At 42.7% G+C, this 14,710-nt stretch overlaps 1 protein-coding gene across 1 annotated transcript; it reads left to right on the top strand.

Annotated features, from left to right (window-relative positions):
- Positions 1-2,890: 2,890 nt before the first annotated feature.
- gper1 (G protein-coupled estrogen receptor 1) lies at positions 2,891-7,673 on the top strand. Its single transcript, XM_079520140.1, has 2 exons — positions 2,891-3,027; positions 5,546-7,673. The coding sequence occupies exon 2, from the start codon at positions 6,076-6,078 to the stop codon at positions 7,180-7,182; it is 1,107 nt and encodes a 368-aa protein (XP_079376266.1). The 5' UTR covers positions 2,891-3,027; positions 5,546-6,075; the 3' UTR covers positions 7,183-7,673.
- The last annotated feature ends 7,037 nt before the right edge of the window (positions 7,674-14,710 follow it).

Here is a 14,710-nt window from a genome sequence, read left to right as displayed (position 1 = left end):
ACAATGTTCAATTCCAGGCCGGTTATTTTAATTTAAATTGGCTATTTTCCACCGGGCTCGCCACAGCGGATCGTCTGTTTCCATCGGCTTCCGTTCTCTGTGTCACTCCAGCCACGTGCATGTCCTTCTCTCACCCAATCCCTAAACTTCCTCTTTGGCCTTTCCTCTTCTCGTCTTGCCCATGGCACCGACAGCTCCATCTTCTGCATCCTTCTCCTAATGTACACCTCCTTATCTCTCCTCTGCACATGCAGAAGGCTATATGCAGAAGGCTGGGTCCAGTTAAAGCTAATATCTAACAGGTAGGTCTGTAACTTGTTCTGAAGGATGCTAGGTTTTGACCTGCAGCACAAGGCCTGTTCCATCTCCCCCTTATTGATAGTGAATGGAAATGAAATAAACTCGCAGACTCTAAGTCTCAGCTGAACGTCACAGTGTTTTGGTTAGAGAGGCATCTTATCTGACGTTGCCGTGAAAAGCATGGATTGTTTCCATATTGCTAATATAATTCAAATATTATATCTTTTTCTTTTCTTTTTTTTAACCTTCATTTAACCGGATTTGTCAAGGATGTATTTTATGAGGGAGTCATGGCCAAGAATAACCGCAACAGAAAGTTTCAACAATAATATAACAAACAGCATAAAACAACAACAACTACAACAACATACATAGGTTTGAGTAACCTTAAAATGACCCCGTACTGTACCATTTGCACACAGACAACCCATGGATTCAGTAGATTTCCTGTTTTAAAATTATACAGTTGTTGAACATTAAAGGAGCATTTCACCCATTGGCCATCTTCAACCATATCTTCATATTATTGCTCCATACTAATGCTCATTATAACATCTGGCATGGGCAGGTTTTTGAATTGCCCACAGAGCCCTCCTCTGAGACACAGACCAAATAGACTTGAAATGGTGCCATTAACACATTTTGGGCGGGAACCCCTTTTGGTGTTTTAAACATTGTTATAATTTTGCTATTGAAAAATAGCAGATCTACAAGCTCATAGCGCGCCACCGAGTGGCGCGCTATGAGCTTGTAGGTCTGCTATTTTTGAAAAATCTTAGATGGGGTTCAGCGGCCTCTTACATAAAATGTTTGGGTTCCTTGACATGAAATATTGAACACCACTGATACAGAAACATAAGGTTTTTCAGAAAACTGTCAGGATTTTGAAGACATTTTTTAAATTTGACGTCAGGCCAAAATGGGTTAACGTAGCCTCCGCAACCACCCCGGTGGCGGAAATCACTGTGATTTCCGTGACTGCAGCGCGGTTGTACCAGGTGAACATTAATGATCAGTGAGGATCAGTTATCTGAAGATATAGGCTACGTTGAAAATGGGTGAAGTGATCCTTTACATTTTGTCTGCAGCAGAGTGCATGCAGAAGGTGCGGAAAATCGCAAGTGGCCTATAAGAACAGAGTGTTATTCCAAGTATATAACCAAGATAGGCATTGTAAATTAAAACATATAGAGGGTACGCACGTGACATTATCATCATACCCGGAAGTTATGCAGGAACGCCTACTGAGTGCCAAAAAAGCTACTTTCTGGCCTTGACAGCCCATACATCCAAACAGAAAGGTCCTATCTGATTGCATTAAACAACGTTAAACTCACTTTGGCACTCACTTTGCCACTCGATTTGCCACTCACTGTATGCATGCGGCATGCGCATATACCCTCTTGATTGGCATCATGTACATAAAGCAGGACAGTCCACTTTTGAATAGTACACGCAGTGGTGAGTAAGAGCTGTAGAGTTTGTAATGAATATACTGTCCTACATGTAAAGGCATTCATGTATTGTACACTACACACAGCACCATGATCAGTGACAGGTAAAAAGGCCATTCGACTTCACTCATTTCTGTGTGACGTGAAAGGAAAAGCAAGACTTGTTTTGTATGATAAAATTCAAGCATTAAAAGACAAGAGGTCTTCAATTAAAAACCTAATCAAATCAGATTGTTAATATTATGATATGATATCATAATTTGATATACTGTGTGGGTCAACGTAGGGTTGGAGGACTTCAAATCAATATCATTATGATTTAAATATTTGCCTTGATTACGATTAACGAACGTTTTTTTATCTATTCAGTGAAAATGGCAGATCTCACAGCGCGTTGCGATTCAACGCAGTGTGAGCTTGAAGTGCATGCCACCGTCGTGCAATATAAAAATAACTACGTATAAAAAGCTGCTTTTCAACTGTTCTAATAACCTTCATGAGCAAGATCAAGTCGGTTATTGGTTCTATATAAATGTCGGTTAAAAATGTTTTCGCTTATATTTGCCCATACTAAAGGTCAAAGGTCTCATAGAGCCCCAGGTGAACAAGGACATAAAAGTGGTTTCCATGGCATCCAAGGGCTGATCAAGACAAACAGCAGGGCAGGCTGCACTCATCTTTATGTGTTTACACACACAACCTGTCACATAACCTGTCCTACCATAGCTCTGGACACTCATGTGATCAGCACAACAACTTTGGAGGGAACTAGGCAAGACAGTGAGATTCAGTAGGGTCTGATTTCACAGTGCTTCATTTTTCACTGTGTGTGCCTTCACAGCCAATTATCTTCTCCTCTGTCTCTCCACTCTCCATCTCCCTCTCTCTCTCCATCTATCTGTCTCTCTTCCTTTCTCCATGGCAAGAAGTGTCAGTAAGTCAGTCAGTCAGTCAGTCAGTCAGTCAGTCAGTCAGTCAGTCAGTCAGTCAGTCAGCCTGTCTGTCTGTCTGTCTGTCTGTCTGTCTGTCTGTCTGTCTGTCTGTCTGTCTGTCTGCCTGCCTGCCTGCCTGCCTGTCTCTCTCTCTCTCTCTCTCTCTCTCCCCCCTGCCTGCCTCTATTCATGTTACTGGGTTGGGCTAAACAGCAGGTGGTGCATGTTGGGAGCACAGCCTCAGCTGGATATGGGATTTACAAATCAACAACACTTCTTTGACTTCTGCACTGAAGACGGACGCTTGGCAACAGACCCAGCATTCATCAAAAAAGAGTAAAGTAAGTCTTGTTCGTGAGATCTACTTTCTCCCTTTATTGTGAATGTTCAGATTAAAATCCTTAGTGTTATTTATTTAACTGTGTGAGAGTATGTGTATAAATGTGCACTCTCAGAGACACACATGCATTCTGGTTTGGGTAAACTCTGATTTTGTACTTCTAATTAAATTAAATTAAATTAACTTTAATTGAAAAGTGGTTAAATGCATTTCATATACCTACTGTGGATGAATTGATTTTGGTGCTTCTTTTGGTGTTTGATCAACCTGTGTGAATCTTTCCTAAGCTGATCTAATTTTGTTTGTAAAGCAGTCAAAAAGCAAAATTGCCCCTTGTTTAATATGTTCAGCTTGTTGCATAATGATATTTATAGATTCATGTATCAAATATTTGTATACCAAATGCTGATAAACTATGGATGTTCCTGTAAACTCAAAAGATTATACTGGGCTCAAGCACTCTCAAATATGGCATGTTTTTGCAATTCAAAATCACATTCAATGTAATGGAGATATCACCAAAATATCAGAAATATGATATTATGGAACGTCATTGAACTTTGTTGAAACATATACCTATATTGTTTTGCAAGGGTTACATTACAAATTGCATATTATGCAAAGCTTTTCAAATCATCGTAGGCAAACTAGGCATTCATATATTAGTAAAGACTTTCCTCAGGTTGAAATAAAGCTACAGGGGCTGTAAATAAAGGTCACGGTTTCCTTTCTTCAGCCAAATTATTTGTGTAATCACCGGGGAAGTAAATCTGAGTCTTGGATAAAGGTACCCAGGAAATGTGGGTCATATTAGACTGTCACGTAAATGAACATGAATTATATATGTCATTGAATTACTAAATCCTGAAACCGATTTGTTGGCACGACAATACGGACGTTATTAATATAACGTGAAAGAAGGCATTTTATTAAAGATCGACCAGGGCCATCAAAACAGAGTTAGATGTTTTGTTATGATAAAATATGTTTTCCCAGCATCACACCAATTAATACTAATGGCGTGTGGACAGGCCTGTGTGCAGTGGTGGAAAAGGTACTTGCGTTTCTTACGATGTAGAAGTACTCTGTTACAGACGGGAATAAAAAATTTACTTGAGTAAAAGTACTAAAGTAGTGGCATCAAATTGTACTTAAAGTACCAAAAGTATACCCATTGTGCAGAATGTCTCATTTCAAATGTATAAAAATCTTTTGAAAATAGCAGATCTACAAGCTCACAATGTCTCGCATTGTGAACTTGTGGCTTTTTTCAAATGGCTGAAATGGTGGTTAATGTAGGCCTATGTTTTATAATAATAATCACAATTTACAGTACAGAGTAACTAATAAATGTTCAAATAAACGTGGTTAAAAGTACAATATTTGCCTCTGAGATAGTGGAGTAGAAGTAAAAGTATTGGAAATTGGAAGTAAAGTACAAATACTTTTAACCCATTTTGGGCGGGAACCCCTTTTGGTGTTAGCATTATGTTATGCTTTAGCTATTGAAAAATAGCAGATCTACAAGCTCAGCGCGCCACCGAGTGGTGCGCTACGAGCTTGTAGGTCTGATATTTTTGAAAAATGACTGACGACTGACATAGAAACATAGCTTTTTCAGAAAACTGTCGGGATGTAGAAGACATTTTTAGAATCTGATCTCAGGTCAAAATGGGTTAAATTGGGAAAAGCACTGTACTTGTATGTAAATGTACTTAGTTACTTTCCATCAGTGCCTGTGTGTGACTGAGCAGGGGATTGGCTGAGGATTCTAAAGCGGCATTTCAATGCATCTGTTTAAGTCTGGCGCTTGCATTTTAATAATATACTGTACCTGCTTGCTGGTGGTCAACCTCTCCATTTTACACCCCTCGCTCTCACAGCCGTGCAATTATGTAACCCCAGTTATCCTCATGAGCATCCGCATCCTCTTACATAACATCCTTTTTGATTCATACAAAATGTATTAAAAGGCATCGCGCCTAATTCTTTAAGTACTCTCATGTCTGACCTAAAAAGTATCAATACTGCAATGCAGAAATATACTCTATTACAAGTAGAAGTCCAGAATTCAAAAATGCACTTGAGTAAAAGTATTGGCATCAAAATGTACTTAAACTAAGTACCAAAAATAGAAAGTACTCACTATGCAGAATGTCCCATTTAGAGTTTTCAGATGTATACAGATATTTTGAAAATAGCAGATCTATAAGCTCACAATGCGTCGCATCGCGATGCATTGTGAGCTTGTAGATTGGCTATTTTCAAATGGCCAAAATGTATATAGGGCTGAAGTGGCTAATGCATATGTTTTTTAATAATAATCAAAATCTACAAAGTAACTAAAGTTTTAAAATAATTGCCTCTGAGATGTAGTGTGAAGTAGAAGTAAAAGTATTGAAAATTTGACATACTCAAGTAAAGTAGGCCTACAAATACCTCACAATTGTACTTAAGTAAACATACTTAGTTACTTTACACCACTGATAATGACTTAATCGTCTCTCTCCACTCCACAGCTCAGGTGTCACGGCGGCGACAGCGTCACTGACGGAGGTTCGTTGAATAAGGATGCACATGGACTTGAGGAGACAAAGCAGCACTAGAGTCACGGCCTGGGCAAAACAAACCGCGCAGAAAAGACGGAAGAAGTCCATCCCTTAATCTCCGGGTCCACAGCAGCAGCAGGTCTGGTGGTCTGGCAGCAGCCTGGATGATGTGAGTCTTAATCACATAAGAAGGACGAGGCTGTTTGAAAACATGGAGGAGGTGGTGGTGGTGGTGGGTCACGTCTCATCCGATTGCAGGTGTCTGTTGGGTTAGGTGAACCCTGACGTTATAGACAGCATGGGGTCAGATCGACGCACCCTAAACTCTTCTTCGTCTAAATGACCTGACTTCTGTCAGCATGCAAACGCAGCATAAATGAGTCACCCTTTTGATACAGAGAATCGGGGACTACTGGTGCAATTTGAGTATGTGGCAGCTATAGGTGACCCCCATGTGACCTTTGACCCGGGACATTCCAAGGAAGGACACGCTAGCCAGCATGGAAGACTTGCAGACGTCCTCGTTGGTGTGGATTTATGCAAACGGCACGGAACAGGCAAACGCGTCGTACGGCTACAACAACGCCACAGAACTGACTGAAAACACGGACGTATATCAATATTACGTTATTAGCCTCTTCCTCTCGTGCCTCTACACCATCCTCCTCTTTCCGATCGGATTCATCGGTAACATCCTGATCCTGGTGGTGAACCTAAACAGCAGGGAGAAGATGACCATCCCCGACCTCTACTTTGTCAACCTGGCCGTGGCCGACCTCATCCTCGTGGCCGACTCCCTCATCGAGGTCTTCAACCTGAACGAGAAGTACTACGACTACGCGGTGCTCTGCACCTTCATGTCGCTCTTCCTGCAGGTCAACATGTACAGCAGCATCTTCTTCCTCACGTGGATGAGCTTCGACCGCTACGTGGCCATCGCCGGCTCCATCGGCAGCAGCCCGATGCGCACCATGCGGCACGCCAAGCTCAGCTGCGGCCTCATCTGGATGGCGTCCATCCTGGCCACGCTGCTGCCCTTCGCCATCGTGCAGACGCAGCACCGCGGCGAGCTGCACTTCTGCTTCGCCAACGTCACGGAGATCCAGTGGCTGGAGGTGACCATCGGCTTCCTGGTGCCCTTCTCCGTCATCGGCGCGTGCTACTCGCTGATCATGCGCATCCTCATGCGCTCGCGGAAGCACCGCGGCCTGTGGCCGCGCCGGCAGAAGGCGCTGCGCATGATCGTGGCGGTGGTGCTGGTCTTCTTCATCTGCTGGCTGCCGGAGAACGTGTTCATCAGCATCCAGCTGCTCCAGGGCACGTCGTCGGCGCCAGAGGAGGATCCGGCGCTGCGGACCGCCACCGCCACCACCACCACCACCCTGTGGCACGACTACCCGCTCACGGGCCACATCGTCAACCTGGCGGCCTTCTCCAACAGCTGTCTGAACCCCATCATCTACAGCTTCCTCGGGGAGACGTTCAGGGACAAGCTGCGGCTCTTCGTCAAGCAGAAGGCCAGCTGGTCGGTGCTGAACCGCCTGTGCCACCATTCCCTTGACTTACACATCCCTGTCAGGACTCAGAGTGAGGTGTCGGAGGTGTGACTGACTTGAGGCCTAATCATACTCCAGTTTTCGGTCATCACCTAAAACTCGAGTATGAATAGGCCTTTACACATGCAGTACAGTATGAACCTTTATTCAAAGCACTGACTTGCACATCCCTGTCAAGAGTGAGGTGTCGGAGGTGTGACTGCAGAAGACTGGCTGAAACGTTTGCCAGAAATAGCCGATCTGCAAGCTCATAACGTGTCGCATTATGGACTTGTGGATGGGCAATTTCTGGTGAAGAGATTTTGTGTATAAGGAAACAAGAGCAGACCAGGTACAGACCAGGTACAGAGCCAACTCAGGTCCGTTTAGTACAGGGTTTAAGGGGTTACGGTGAACATTTGAATGCACAGAAGCCAGGGGTGCGGTTCCTCATTAACCTGACTCCGCCAGATGGGGCAGCAGAGAGTACACTGGGTTCCCCCCTCCTGCTCCCATCTGGGAACTCTCAGGCAGACTTGATGCCCGGCCACAAAACGGCCTGGCCAATCAGCAGCAGCTATCCCGCCTCTAGCTGCTGCTGATTGGCCAGGCCGTTTTGTGGCCCAGTCCACATATTATGCTAAGATGTGATCCGTATTAAAGTTACGTAATCTCGCCATATCATTCAATTTGTTGTTTCACTTGCCGCTGCTTAACCGTTGGCCCCTTAATTCGCTCTTCAAATCCCCAGTGTGTCCTTTACAGCAATCAATTAACATGCCCTCCAACTTGTAAAACATTTAAAGAGATGACACACTGTGTGTGCACACACTGTAAACTGAAGGTTGAAAATGACATGAAAGGTTCCCCTGTAAGAGATTAAAAAACGTAGTCGTATATTTCATTATGTCTGATGTGAAGTTTAGCATTTAACTTACACTATGAGCTCATTTATTTTATTTTATATAACTGCCATAATTTCATGTCCATTGGTAACTATTCGGTAATTGTATTCTATTAGTCCTACACTGTTTAAGTTTGTTCAGCATGTTACGTTTCAGAAAGCTGCAATATAGTGCAATATTAGCATCATCCTCGTGAGTACAACTAACAGAGACAGCTAATTGACTCTTGTCTCTGCTTTTCTGAAAGATGTACTATAACTACAGTTGGGTGCCACCGATATTGTCCCTTATCATTTGACCCATTTAGGCCTGACCTCAAATAAATATTTTCACGATTTTTCAAAAATAGCAGACCTACAAGCTCGTAGCGCGCCACTCGGTGGCGCGCTATGAGCTTGTAGATCTTCTATTTTTCAATAGCTAAATTATAACATAATGTTTAAAACACCAAAAGGGGTTCCCGCCCAAAATGGGTTAACTGTCCTTTTGTGCAGATCACGCAAACCTCAGCAAAAAGAAAAGGACAATATCGATGGCCTCCAACTGTATTATGAAATAACCAAGGGTGTCAGGGGGCAATTGCCACCCCCTAGCGTTCTAAGCCTGGACCTTTTTGTTTTGCAGATGTTACTCTTGCGTATAGTTCATATTGGTGAAGAGTTTTATATTTGGTATTTCTATACCATACTCCATTACCTGAGTAAAATGGCATCCTTCTATTTCATTTATTTTCAGAAATCTGGTTCCAGATGGCACATGCTGTAAGTGTGTATTGTAGAATGCAAGAAATGCTAAATAACTTAAATAGAGTGCTCGTTATTTACAACTAAATCCCCATCACAAAAATAACTCCCACATAACAAAACAGCATGGAAAATCGTGTTTAGGAAACGAATCCATTGACCGGATTATTGGATATTGTGCCATTGTTTTGTACTTTTCAGTTAACTAAAGGACTGTTCAAAGTTGTTTCATTTCATCTTATGTATAAGTCAGTGTTACAACATTTCAGTGGGATGCTCAGCAAATTATAGTCTATTGCCCATGAAAACAAATGTTCTCAAATTCGATGTATTTATACGGTATAGTTCACATAAATAGTTCTCAGAAAGAACACTAATGTGTAGAATATAAATTATCCTTAATGTATTCATAGTATTCTCATCACGTCATTTGCCATAATACAGTATGGCGCATCATAGCTCGGCATGGTGGTCATTTAATGATAATCACCTGCTATTTAATTACAATCACCTGTTTGTGAGGTGACCAAGATCAACCACTATGCAATGATGACATGAGTCAAGAACATAATCATGAATACGATCATTGTCGTCATACAGCAGACTACATGCAAATGTTATATGAAAGGTTATTATGGATTTAATCTTTGCTATACCAGATTTCAGAGTCTGAGAAATATGAGCGATCATTTAAAAAAGGCTGCTATAGTGTTATTACCTCACTTGTCAGCCAGCCCAAGACTCGGGAGCCAACAGACAGGTGATGCTTGCCTGGAGGGGGATAAGACTTATAAACACATTAATTGAGGATACACAGTAAAATGAGTGTTCATTTAATGTCTCTGTGAGAGTGCATGTTGTACACTCAGTTACATTACTTACTCTTACAGTCACGTCCTTTCATCTAATGCCACTCAATATCATTGACCAGAAATAGGCTAGAGAATATCTACAGACTTTCCAATGTATTGACAGTTTTTTCTATGTTTTGCATTATCACAACAAAAAGGCACTATCTGCTGTTAATACTGTTACAGAGTAACATGTGCGTGTGTGTGTGTGTGTGTGTGTGGCGCGCTCTCGCTTAAAGGAGCATTCAGTGATTTGGGTGATTTGGAAAACCACCCAGTCCACCCCGGTAACAAAATGTGCACACGCTCTACAGTGGGGGGAAGTGCAACAGGCCAACAGCATGTGCCCCCACTCGATCATGATTGGAGGAAGGCCCCTCTCATCCTGATTGGATGAAGGCTTTGCCACCCGCCACCAAAACTGAAACTAGGGTTTTTTGACCCCAGGGGCTCACTGGGGACAGGGAGGAACTCCTTATATGGTCAGCACACTCTATGGTAGGGAGGATTATCAAAAAAAAAAGAAAAAAAAAGTGATATTTGAATGAAGTGAAATCACTGAATATACCTTTAAGTATCTACAACTTGTGCGTGTACTTAAAAAGTGTGTTGGGTGACAGTGAAAATGCTGCGCCGAGAGACGGCTGTGTGACTGGAAAAAAACAGGAGCCCAAACCACACAAGCTGTTATTCCAGCTGTGACAATCCCTGCAGCCTGGGAAATCAACTGAGACAACTGTTTGAACAATTGTTGATAGGAGGTCTGCAAAAAAATGTCAAACTTGTTGTGGTACATGATACCAAAGACCCTAAGCTTTCACTCTTGTTTCAATTACCAGGGGTTTACATTACATAAATGACTGTGGCTTGTACAGAGTCTTCAACATGGTTCTCATTTTCACACATTTGTCTTTTAGGCTATAAAGCTAAACTATAGGTCTGAATTGAGGGATTTTGGCATTTGGATGTATAAATAAGCATTTTAGTCCTTGTATAAACAGTCTATAGGCATACAGTATGACTCCATGCAGAAAAGCAATAGAGGGGGACCAACACTGGGAGGTTGGGCTATAAAATGAATACAATAAAGTCTGCCAAGTTCATGGCATATAATGAATCAATACCTAGACAGGCCATAAGAACAACCGAGTTCAACCCCCAGGGAAATGGCAGATGAGCCATGCATTACACACATACAGTATACATTCACACACACACACACACGCACACACGCACGCACGCACGCACGAATGCAGGCCCTGTGAGAAGGGGTTGACAGTGGATTGGGTCTGCAGCTGGGACCACAGACCAAGGTTAAAGGTTTGTGGTGACTGACGTCATAGAAAGCAGAAAGGGTGCAACTTTTTTCTTGCTTACATTTGTAATATTTCCTCTGACCGATGCTAGATTAAACAATGTATTGCTCTTCATGGAGGGACATACAAGTTCAAATCCACCTCTTGGTTATTCTTAGCTTCGGTAGGAAGCTGTCTGCATGGCCCAACTCTAAGCATGATTGCGTTCACAGATTTAGCCTCCAATGCATTATTAATGTAACTAGGCCTATTCCTGATTTTGTTTCTTTGAGAGAAAAAAACCCGAAAAAGAGGCCAGTGGATCAAAGTCCTCTCATCTCACAAAATACTGCCAAATGGTGAACATAGCTTCATTTTAATTCTGTTTAAAAACATCAATCTTCTATCTGACTCATTGTGAAAATAATCAGTCCCCCACAAGGAAGATCCACTTACATAAGGGCCTTTGCATTGTCAAAGTGCAGAACAACAGTGGAGTGTGGGCTGCATGTTGAAGTAATTACAACTGGATAGTTGAGGGCGTATGAATAATTACAAGGCAGTGCCCACTGCGGACCCCATGCAACTGAATAATGGATTAGATTTATAATTGCATTTGTAAATTAAAATCCTTTTTGCAGGAAAAAGAGTTGGAGAAAATAGATTAGCTCCCCAGGAATACGGATCGGAAAGGAACGGATGAGATTTACACAAGCAGGTACACATTTAATCTTGAAATTGACTGACCAAAATCAGCTGCTTTAAGTAAATAATAACCCAAGTCTTTAATCTCCAACTGTAAAAGGTGAAAATGAGTCACACTTCACCAAAATCAAGTTCTATGAAAAGAAGGTATACGGCCATCTACGTCATTGTCGTCGGCTGCATTGGGAGCCAAACTGCAGCCGTGGAATACATTGTAGTCAATGAGCCAGGTGGACCATCTTAGAACAAACACTGTTTCTGAACGACTCTGACCTTTGTGAAATACTCGGCCCAGGGAAATAAAAGAAGATATATCACACATTGTTTTCTGCTGTGTTGCTTTATGTGTACACTGTATACGTCTATTGAGATATAGAATTTAAGAGCACAAAGTATTTCGTTTCTGAACGTGCCAATGTATCTGAGACTATCCATCAATCATTGACCGCCTGCACTTAGATGCCTCAATAATATTTTACAGTGTGCACATCGAAAAACAATTGATTGGAAAACAACCTGTGATATGTCTTCTTTTATATTCCTGAACCTTTCAGAAATAGTGTTTGTTCACAGGCTGGTCCAGCCGGCTGCCCTAGACTTCAATGTATTTCACCGAATGTCCGGTTCCAGTTTTGGCTCGCAAGTGTGTCAACTGTCAATGGCATCTGCCCGGCCCGTATAGGCCTACTGCTTGACCAAACCACTACCAATGACAAGCACTTAGGCATTACATTGCATAGTGTGTACATTTAGTTCCACAGATAAATATTGTGAAAATAGCCAAACTACAAGCTGCGATGCGTTGTTGTGAGCTTGTAGATCGGCTGTTTTCACAAAGTTTATACACTTATAATGTATTTATGTTTTTCGCAACCGTATAGGTCGCATTTATGAAAACCTGCATCTCCAGTCCGTCCCTCCGTTAGTTACTCACCCCACGCCTCCATATATGGTCATGCCTCGTGACATCACACCTCCATATCACGCCTCGTGACATCACCTCCATATATGGTCGCGCCTCGTAACATCACGCCTTGTGACACGTCACGCCACCATATACTGTATGGTCATCTCCATATATGAAGATCACGACACTGACCTCATCTAACCCTGGATAATTAATTAACCATACATGGAGAAGACTGGATCATCACCTAGATCTGCATATATGGAGCCGGCCAGCAACTCTACATCTGACCTCAAACCCTTACATCTCCATATATGGAGCTGACCTGTTCTGACATTCCATATGTTGATCCACCCCACCCGTCCTTCCTGTTCTGACATTCCATATATTGATCTGACCGCATCAAACCCTGTACACTCAAGACACGCTCCATATATGGCCAGTATACAGAATTCATTCCATATGTTGATCCATGCCAAAGCGCCAGCGCTCGCCCAGCAGTCTGCCACCACCCAGGCGGATGCGTGCACTCAGGACGTCCTACTGGTTTCCTGTTGAGCAAGAAAACAATGTTGTATATTAAATAATCTGGGGACCCCTCAAAATAAATTTGTGACCCCCCTGGAGGTCCCGACCCGACCCCCAATTTGGGAACTACTGTACTGTACTGTACTACCTGAAAGTTGCTCAGTCAAATTTTGGCCACTAAATACCGTATTTGGGTTTGAACGTCAATCAAGTCCAACACATTTGTGATATTTAGTATCAATACTCTTTCCTTAATTGATGTGAGGGAGTGAGTCGGTCTTGTCCTCTCCTTCGGGGACTTGAAATATTACTTTGAATCATGAATTTCAATCAAAAATGAATTTCAATTGCAGTACTTGAAATCAGTCTCATTATTTTATATAGTAATTGTCAAAGGGGTCCTTGAGGAGGTTCAACGGGATCCCCAACATTGTGGGGCGGTCTTTCACATGGAAAAAGGTTTGAGAACCAAACACATGCTTTACAGGCTATCAATGTCCGGGGACAGCCCTGGGGGGACCTCCAGGGGTCCTTGGAGGGGTTCCATGCAGGGGCTCCTCAGAGTAATCTAGTAAGAGAGTAATGACACTCCCGTTGACTCGCATTGTAACAATGGAATGCGGAAGTGCTCATTCTATCTCAATGGAATAGTTCCAGTCATAGGACTTCATATGACTTCAGCTTGTGACTGCAACTTGTTCCTGTTCGCAGATGACTCGGCACTGCTGGTCTCGGACAGGGACAAACTGCAGGTTGAAAATGCCCTCAGCTCTGAACTTGGTAGAATCTGCACCTGGCTCGCTGATAACAAACTATCTTTACACCTGGGAAAAACTGAATCCATTCTCTTTGAATCTAATAGTAATCTCAGCAAGGCAAATGGCTTCTTGGTTAGAGTGGGTGACAATGTTATCACACATAAAGATGAAATTACCTACCTAGGTTCCATCCTGGAGGCTAATCTTTCCGGTGATAAAATGGCCACCAACGTAATCAAAAAAGTCAACCAAAGAACAAGATTCCTTTACAGGATCTCCTCACTGGTCAACAAAAACACCTTGAAGACCTTAACAGGAGCCCTCGTACAAGGCTTCTTTGACTATGCATGCACCTCCTGGTACCACAGCACCTCAAAGGCCCTTAAAACTATAGGCTCCAGACTTCCCAAAACAAACTGGTCAGGCTCCTACTTGGCCTCACCCCCCGAACCCACCTCACCCCTGCCCAATTTGACAGACTGGAATGGCTTAGGGTCGACGACAGAGTACAGCATCTTGCAATGGTTCTGGTCCACAAGATTCGATACTCCACCAAGATACCCATGTACCTGTCTAGATACTTCCTTAATGTTAACGAAGTCCACACCCACAACACCAGAGGGAGTGCAACGAACCATGTACAACCCAGATTCGGCACAAACAAGGGACTAAATTATTTTCGCTCCTATGCCACCAAAATGTGGAACACCCTAACAACAGTCATTAAGACATGCAAATCCCTTGACTCCTTCAAAACCGCTCTCAAAGGGCACCTACGGATGGCTGCAATTCTAAACTGGCCCCCGTAAAATCTGAATCCCCCCCCCCCCTTTTCCCCTCACTGTATATGTTTCTTTTCCCTTTTTACCTCCATTATGATGAATTCCTGTTCTGTTCTTTGTCTATAT

The sequence above is a fragment of the Electrona antarctica genome (assembly GCF_951216825.1).
Source record: "Electrona antarctica genome assembly, chromosome: 14".
Lineage (NCBI taxonomy): Eukaryota > Metazoa > Chordata > Actinopteri > Myctophiformes > Myctophidae > Electrona > Electrona antarctica.
The sequence above is the reverse complement of the archived record's forward strand: the minus strand, read 5'-3'. Positions and strand labels throughout refer to the sequence as shown.

Excerpts from the sequence above, each read along its gene's own strand:
- gper1 (XM_079520140.1), top strand. The coding sequence starts at position 6,076 with ATGGAAGACTTGCAGACGTCCTCGTTGGTGTGGATTTATGCAAACGGC.